Raw genomic sequence first — 8,964 nt, 5'->3', positions numbered from 1 at the left:
GACGTCACCTGGCGCATGCCCAGTTGGTCTGCACCTTCCCGGGTCGCAGGCTGCATCGCGGGAAAAGTTGGGGGGGGGGGATGAAGAACTCGGAAGTGCACCATCTTGCCTCCGTTCCTCCAAACAGGGGTGGGGGACAAGTTTTAACTTGAATTTTCTCTAAAAGCCCAGGTGGCTTTGGGAGGTGTGGAAGGGGGAAATCCCCTCAACCAAAACCCAACTATTATGTACCCAGCCATCTAACACTTATTGTGCTAGGTATCAATTTACTATCTGTCAGCTCCGAATTCATCCCTCAATACCTGCTTTTAAATGGATGGAATTCCTTTAAGCATTTCCTTTTCAGAATACTAAGAACAATGCTTTCTCAGTAGATGGTGCTGGAAGGATACTCCAGGATGAAGGGGGATTCTCTTGCTGGTTCCAGTGGCTACACCTTAGGTCAGCAGTATAGATGAGAGGAAATTTGGTGGTGACCTGCCCCAGCCACGCCCTGGCCTGGTGGTCACTTTCCACAGGGATGCCACACTCCAGGCCTCCTACCCCTCTGATGCCTCGACTCCCTCTGCACATCTGCATATCTGGTCACCAGCTATGTTCCCTGCTTGCAAAGGGACTGCATACCTGCACTGGCCCAGGCAAACCACCAAACTTCTCTGCTCTCCCGTGGACTGCAACTCTACATTCTCCAGTAGGGTGTGCACCTCAGTTTTGAGGAAATGACCGTGGCCTTCCAAGTATGTCCTTTCTTGGATAATCTCCTTCAGCTCTAGGAAACTGAATTTTGTCTTATACCTTTTTTTTTTCTTAAGGAGTTTTGTTCTTATTGCACAGGCTGGAGTGCAATAGTACGATCTTGGCTCACTGCAACCTCCACCTCCCCAGGTCAAGCGGTTCTCCTGCCTCAGCTGGGATTACAGGCGCCTACCACACAGCCATTTTTTCTTCATATTTTTAAGAGGTGGGGTTTCAGCATATTGGCCAGACTGGTCTCGAGCTGCTGACCTCAGGCGATCCACCCACCTCAGCCTCCCAAAGTGCTGGGATTACACCCATGACCCACCGCGCCCAGCCTATAGCTTGATATTCTTTGTATTATCCTTTCCTTGTAAAAAAAAAAAAAGTGTGATTTGTCTTCTGATAGGACCCAGACTGATACACTTGATAAACATGACTTAGGGCTGGGTATGGTGGCTCACGCCTGTAATCCCAGAACATTGGGAGGCTGAGGCGGACAGATCACATGAGGCCAGAAGTTCAAGACCAGCCTAGTCAACATAGTGAAACCCCATCTCTACTAAAAGTACAAAAATTAGCTGGGCGTGGTGGTCTACACCTGTAGTCTCAGCTACTTGGGAGACTAAGCCAAGAGAATCACTTGAACCTGGGAGACGGAGGTTCCAGTGAGCTGAGATCATGCCATTGCACTCCATCCTGGGTAACAAGAGCAAAGCTCCATCTCAAAAAAAAAAAAGAAAAGAAAAAAAATGCATATAACGAGATGTGAAATTGGAGAGGCAAGGCTTTTAGGTACGTAGGGCAGTTTTGAAAAAAACTAGTTATCAGTGGGAAACAAAACAAATAATTTATCAAGTATGAAAAGCAATGCACGAAAGCTTTTTCATTTAATCTACATGATAAACACATACGGCTATTCTCTTATGTATGAGACTCTATAAGAACAGAGTCTCATATGAGTATAAGGGTCTCATACAAGTCACAACAGGCACTGAGTAGCTAAATCAGGATTTAAAGCTGATTTTGTGGTCACAGGAAGGACAAAAGTAATAAGCCCATAATTTCATGTACATTCAGAATTTTTATTTTAAAACAAAGCATCAGAGTAACATTAGTAATAGAAAATCCATATGGAAATATACACAATCTTCTCAGTGAGAAAGGGGACCCTGCCTTACTGCCGACCTACTGTTTGAGGAGCCAGAAGTTGACGTGAAATTGCAAGGTCACCTTTTCAAGCTAAACCCCACTCCATAGCTATGTCGTGTTTTGTTTGTTTGTTTGTTTGTTTGTTTGAGACAGAGGTTTGCACTGTGGCCTGGGCTAGGGTGCAATGACTGATCTGCAACCTCCGCGTCCCGGGTTCACGTGATTCTCCTGCCTCAGCCTCCCAAGTAGCTGGGATTACAGGTGCCCGCCACCATGCCCAGTTAATTTTTGCATTTTTAGTAGAGACAGGGTTTCACTATGTTGGCCAGATTGGTCTCGAATCCCTGACCGCCCGCGTCGGCCTCCCAAAGTGCTGGGATTACAGGCGAGAGCCACCGCACCCGGCCTCAGCTATGTGTGTTTATATTCAAAGGCTCCACAGGAACAGTGAGAACTGAGAACCAAAATACTGTCACTGGCAAGGGTTTGGCTAACGGTTCTGAGATGTGTAAGCACCAAGAAGGGAAAGGGAGATTGAGCAACCTATGAAAAAGGGGCTGTGGGAACAAACACAGAGAAAATAAGTCAACAATAATGTACTTCCACCCAGAGCAAAGTGACAGTGCACACACATTCATCCTCTCAAGTGTGGCTACACTGCACATTGATTCATACTATCTCAAACATGGTTTATTGGAAAGATTCAAGTCCCCTAAGGGCACTCGGCATCGGACCACAGTGACATGGTAACAGACATACGCAAGCGTGCCGTAACCCTAAAGCAACAACACACTTTAGATAATAATCGCTCAGAAAAAAATCCTCTCCCAGAGCTGAGGTTACACATTCCAAGTTTGCTATAAACATTCTTTGGGGAATTCCTTTAAAGGTATGAGTTAAAATAAAACAGAAAATCAACACCTAAAATCTACTAGAGAACAAAGTGGAGAAATAATGAATCTCTACCAAGAACCAATTATTTTTGGTTTCTCATTTGGATGGCTCCCACAAGATAGGTGGCAGATTACTTCAAAAGTCATGAGACTACTACAAGAAGAAGGAGTTATTTCGTCCAGTGAGGGGAACAGGCTTTCTAGAAAATCACTTTCCCTTCCCTCGACTCTATCCAAAATTAGAACCCATCAACCGTCATTAACTACAATGCCCATATTAGTTAATAATCCTAGACTTCAAGTACTACTACATGCAAACTATTATCTTAAAGAAAAAATTCCAGAGGAAATCAGTAGCTTTATTATATAAGCATATGACTTTTATGAAAAATTAAACTTCAAGAGTTTCCATCTGAAGGACAAAAATTGTTAAGAGGTAACATACAGCCCTCAGGCACCACATCATTTACCCTCCAATAATGAACTACATTTCTCCCTAAATTCTTCTTATTGCACCTGAACCACTCCAGCATCAAATCTTTTACTCTATAACCTCTCTTTAAACACCTCCCTCTAATCTCAATTTCCTTCTGTTTTTATTATTTGGTAAAATTATGCTTAAAAAAATAAATATTTCCACCATGGCACATATATACCTATGTAACAAACCTGCACATTCTGCACATGTATCCTGGAACTTAATGTAAAAAAAAAATTATGTAATTAAACCAGAGGATAAAATAAATAAAACTCAAGTTTACTTGCCGTGTAAAGCTGTGTGGAAGTGAGGAAGGTGCTCTTACATAAACCCCCTCTGCCTTCCACACTCATATGTCTATCTGCTTTCTGTTAAGTCTGAGGTTGGGGGAACCGCACCTTACTTTTCCTCTCCTATATCCCCTAATGTGGCAATATTAGAACCCAAGGGAGGAAAAGCTGGCAAAGTTGTCATATGCCAAGTGGCCAATCCCTCCTGAAATGAAAGTAGGTTCACTTGGTCTCTCCTAAGCAGAAGAGAATGTCCAGGAAATAAAATATTTAAAAAGCCATTGAAAAATCCAACAAACCCCAGCCTTGGGGTGCTCATGGAGTGCGTGGGATGAGAAAGGAATCAAGTAGCAGCATTCAGAAGCAGTCCTGGGTTCATCCTGATGAGGTCTCTCCCTTGTTCAGGGAGAGATGGCTTTCCCATGCTGGGAGGGAGGTGGAAGGGGGCATGACTTAGACATTGGTGGTGGTCTCCTTAGGAGGCTGGATGCTGTTCATCTCCATGACGCCGTCCTTCCCAGATCTATCTGCACCGTGTGCCTGCCCTTCAAAGGCCCGTGTGATATCCTCAAAAGTCCTGCCACGGGTCTCAGGGACTTTGAAGAAGGTAAAGGCCAAGAAGGTAATGAGGAAGCCAGTGAAGATAATAAAAACGTAGGCTCCTAAATAGTGCTAGTGAAAGGACACAAAAAAGGAAGGTTGATATAAAAATCTGGTCATTGACAAACTCAATTTCCTTCACATTCATATTTCCAGTGGGCTTCAAGCTATAACCCTTCCATATTTAATGGAAACCGGTTTCTTCAGCGATTCACTTAAGATCCTATTGCTAACTTACTATAGTTCTCTGTAGTTTTCTTTTTGTCATTCCTTTTCATTGCAGTTAGATGCTTCCAAATGTCTACTGAGCATTTTTGGACTTTTGAGTATTATTTTTAAAATCTGTGTTTCTGGGCCAAGTGCGGCGGCTCACGCCTATAATCCTAGCACTTTGGGAGGTCAAGGTGGGAGGATCACCGGAACCCAGCAGTTTGTGACCAGCCTGGGCAACAAAACAAGACTCTATCTCTTTTTACAATTTTTTTTTTTTTTTTGAAATGGGGTCTCGCTCTGTCACCCAGGCTAGAGAGCAGAAGCGTGATCACAGCTCACAATGAACTCTACCTCCTGGGTTCAAGTGATTCTCTTGCCTCAGTCTCCTGAGTAGCTAAGGCCTACACGTGTGTGCTACAATGCCTGGCTTTTTTTTTCTTTTTTTGAGACAGAGTTTCTCTTGTTGCCCAGACTAGAGTGCAATGGCATGATCTTGCTCACTGGGATTACAGTGAGCCATGACACAAGGCCTAATTTTTGTATTTATTGTAGGAACAGGGTTTCACCATGATAGTCAGGCTGGTCCCCAACTCCTGACCTCAAGTTATCCACCCGCCTTGGCCTCTCAAAGTGCTGGGATTACAGGCTTGAGCCATTGTGTCCGGCCACAATTTAAAACTTATGAATTGTTTTTTTCTGAAATTTTCCACTTAGTATTTTTAGACTGCAGGTAACTGAAACTGCAGATGAGGAGGGACTACGGTATTATTTATTTGTTTATTTATTGAGGGATGGAGTCTTGCTCCCGTCAAGCAGGCTGGAGTGCAGTAGCGTGATCTCGGCTCGCTGCAACCTCCACCTCCCAGGTTTAAGCGATTCTCCTTCCTCGGTCTCCCAAATAGCTGGAATTACAGGCATGTGCCACCATGTCCAGCTAATTTTTGAATTTTTAGTAGAGACGGGAGTTTCACCATGTTGGCCAGGCTGATCTCGAACTCCTGACCTCAGGTGATCCGTCTGCCTCAGCCTCTCAAAGTGCTAGGATTACAGGCGTGAGCCACAATGTCAGGCCCAGACGACTCTATTATTAAGGAGTATCTTCAACATGTCAGCTTACATAGACTGGTTTTAAGATAAGGTGAGTTTACTTACAGCAGCAGAGGGGAACAGCAATCCGACTAGGAAGTTGGAGGTCCAGTTGGAGCAGCCGGCCACTGCCATCGCAGCTGGGCGGGGGCCCTGGCTGAAGAGTTCGGCCACAATAAACCAGGGAATGGGGCCTGGTCCAATTTCAAAGAAGGCTACAAAGACCAGGATAGCCCCAATACAGACAAAGCTCATGCCATTATAGTTATCCTGTAAGAGAAAGGAACAGAGAAAATACAATTTAAAGACAGTGTAACCTAGGATCTAGGTTCCCAGAGGCAATTAACGGCAAGATTCTCCTGTCCCTGATGCACAATACAAAGAGTGGCTGTGGAATCAATAGGCTTGGATTTATTTTTATTATGTTTAGAGACAGGGTCTTACTGTGTTGCCCAGGCTGGAGTGCAGTGGCGCTAAAACACCTCGCTGCATCATCGATCTCCGGGGCTTAAGCAATCCTCCCACCTCAGCCTCTCAAATCGCTTGGAATTGAAGCATGTGCCACCATACCTGGCTAATTAAAAAATTTTTTTGGCAAGGCGCTGTGGCTCACACCAAGGCAGGTGGATTATTTGAGGTCAAGAGTTGGAGACCAGCCTGGCTAACATGGTGAAACCCTGTCTCTACTAAAAAGTACAAAAATTAGCTGGGCATGGTGGCGCATTCCTGTAATCCCAGCTTCCTGGGAGGCTGAGGCACAGGAAACGCTTAAGCCCAGGAGGCGGAGGTTGCAGTGAGCTGAGATCGTGCCACTGCACATCAGCCTGTTGACACAGTGAAACCTTGTCACAAAAAAACAAAAACAAAAACAAAACAAAACAAATTTTTGTTTTTTTATAGAGATAGTTTCTTGCCATGTTGCCTAGGCTGGTCTTGATCTTCTGGGCTCAAGCAGTCCTCTAACCTTGGCCTTCCAAAGTTGCAGATGACCGGCATGAACCATTGCACTCAGCCAGGCTTGGAATTTTTTTCTTTTTTTGAGAGGGAGTTTCGTTCTTGTTGCCCAGGCCAGGGTGCAATGGCGCCATCTCGATTCACTGCAACCTCCGCCTCCTGGGTTCAAATGATTCTCCTGCCTCAGCCTCCCGAGTAGCTGGCATTAGAGGCATCCACCACCACTCCCGGCTAATTTTGTATTTTTAGTAGAGACGGGGTTTCTCCATGTTAGTCAGGCTGTTCTTGAACTCCCAACCTCAGGTGATCTGCCCACCTCAGCCTCCCAAAGTGCTGGGATTACAGGCGTGAGCCACTGCGTCCGGCCGAGGCTTAGATTTTTGAATCCCATCTATGTGATCTCATGTATGTCACTTTGTATTGAGACCATGTCATTATCTATTAAGTGTGATTATCTTGATATTATTTTAAGAATTAAATTAGATAATTTATTTTATAAGCTATAAGAATGTTCTATAGGCCGGGTGCGGTGGCTCAAGCCTGTAATCCCAGCACTTTGGGAGGCCGAGACGGGCGGATCACGAGGTCAGGAGATCAAGACCACCCTGGCTAACACGGTGAAACCCCGTCTCTACTAAAAAATACAAAAAACTATCTGGGCGAGGTGGCGGCGCCTGTAGTCCCAGCTACCCGGGAGGCTGAGGCAGGAGAATGGCGTGAACCCGGGAGGCGGAGCTTGCAGTGAGCTGAGATCTGGCCACTGCACTCCAGCCTGGGTGACAGAGCGAGACTCCGTCTCCAAAAAAAAAAAGGAATGTTCTATAAATGTAAGGATTCTAACAGTTTACCTCCAGTTCTCTGAAGACCCACGTTTCTTAAAAACTCTGGGCATCCTGCTTCTCCCCTTTGATTTTGTTGACAAACTGCAACCTTAACAACCCACCCCTTCTGTCACAGAAGTCAACTGTAACCTCTCCTCCTTTCTCCCTCCCTCGCTTTTCTTCACTCAAAGAGCACTCACCTTTAATAACAAAGAAACAGTCATGAGCGTGGAACAAACAGCCATCCCTCCAAGGCCTATCATATGCAGAGTCCTTCTTCCTGCCCTTTCCACCAGAAATAGCTGGAAGAAGAATGTGACATGAAACTTCAGTTTTCCTTTCCATGAATGAAAAGTGTCTGAGCTACTTGAAATCTGTCTCACCAACAGCAGGACACTTGTTATGGATACACCTCCTGTGATTTATGATTTTATATACATACATATTGTGTTCCATTCACAGGTCCTGGCTCAAAATCCCCCTAGCCCTTGGTAGCGTCTTTTGTCATAATGTTGGGATGCTGCAGGCGTCAGAAAATAGAATTCTTCTCTGACTTTCTCCTGCCCTCCCACTTGGCAGGACACTAGTCTGACTGAGTCATAAAACCCTCATTTCAGAGGGAGTCCTGCCCCACCCCCTAGAGGAAGAAATGCTACAGAGAGGCCAAAATAATCCAGACAGACAGGCCTGGCTGGGTTCAGATCATTCCCTTTTTGTCCAATCACATTTCAAAACAGTTGTCCATGCTTCAATCATGGAGAATCAATTAAGTCTGCATAAAAGGCCCAAGAGGCAGGGTGTGGGGAGCTTCCAGATATCTGAACCCGTGGAAGCTGACAGGAAGGTCAGCAACAAATCATCTATGCGCTAGGAGTGCACCCCAACTCCACGGAGACAGAGGCTCCCACGCTCAGGGTCCCTCCAGACCTCACCCTGTGAATCAATTTGGTTGTTTATTTCTGTGCTTTAAAATATCCTTTAAAATCAAACTAGGAAACGTTTTCCCTGAGTTCTGTGAGCCACTGTAGCCAATTAATCCAACCCAAAGAGGGCGTGGTAGGAATCCCGATCTATAGCTGGTGGGTCAGAAACACAGGTAAACAACCTGGAGTCTGTGATGGGCATCAGGAGTCGGGGGCAGTCTTGGGAACTGTGCCACCAACCTGTGAGATCTGATGCTATCTCCAGGTAAATCATGTCAGAATTAAATCGCAGGACACCTAGATGGTGTCCACTACAGAAATGATGGCCTACTTAATGGGGAAAAATCCTCACACATTCTGGGGGTCACAGACATCTTCTGTTGATTATTGTTTCTTTAGTTTAAAAACAGTGAAATCACAGAGTTGAGAGTTTTTCCAAACACCTCTCCTCCAATTCCAAGTTTAAAGCGTACTATATAGTTAGTCCCTTCCTCCTTTCCCATCCATCCACATTTGCTTGAAGAGTGAAGACTACATCCAACATTAAATGTATCTTTTTCCCAAAGGAAAATTAAGCAACAGAAAGGTAACTAAATGATAGTAGGGTCATGCAATCCATCTTTGAACATCTGTAGCAAGGATTCTTTTTCCCCCGCAAAAAATCAAACCATCCAACTTACAGAAACGACAGTGAAGATGGTATTAACCACACCCGCGCCGATGGTGGCGTAGATGGGCTCTTCAACACCTGCATCCTTGAAGATTCCTGTTGAGTAGTAGAACACCTAGTAGAAAAGAAAACGTGCAACTTTGATACAA

The 8,964-nt window shown here is 44.9% G+C and overlaps 1 protein-coding gene across 1 annotated transcript in view; it reads right to left on the bottom strand.

Moving 5' to 3' along the window:
• Window positions 1-1,801: 1,801 nt before the first annotated feature.
• Window positions 1,802-8,964, bottom strand: part of LOC105520034 (solute carrier family 2, facilitated glucose transporter member 3) — a 17,401-nt gene continuing 10,238 nt past the window's right edge. Inside the window, exons 7-10 of the mRNA XM_011953603.1 lie at window positions 8,826-8,930; window positions 7,423-7,524; window positions 5,514-5,717; window positions 1,802-4,220 (exon numbers count right to left, since the gene is read on the bottom strand). Coding sequence (XP_011808993.1) covers window positions 4,002-4,220; window positions 5,514-5,717; window positions 7,423-7,524; window positions 8,826-8,930 — 630 coding nt within the window. The 3' untranslated portion in view covers window positions 1,802-4,001. The remainder of the gene's footprint in view (window positions 4,221-5,513; window positions 5,718-7,422; window positions 7,525-8,825; window positions 8,931-8,964) is intronic.

The sequence above is a fragment of the Colobus angolensis genome, unplaced genomic scaffold (genome assembly GCF_000951035.1).
Source record: "Colobus angolensis palliatus isolate OR3802 unplaced genomic scaffold, Cang.pa_1.0 Scaffold11, whole genome shotgun sequence".
Classification (NCBI taxonomy): domain Eukaryota; kingdom Metazoa; phylum Chordata; class Mammalia; order Primates; family Cercopithecidae; genus Colobus; species Colobus angolensis.
This window is presented reverse-complemented; position numbering and strand designations above follow the sequence as displayed.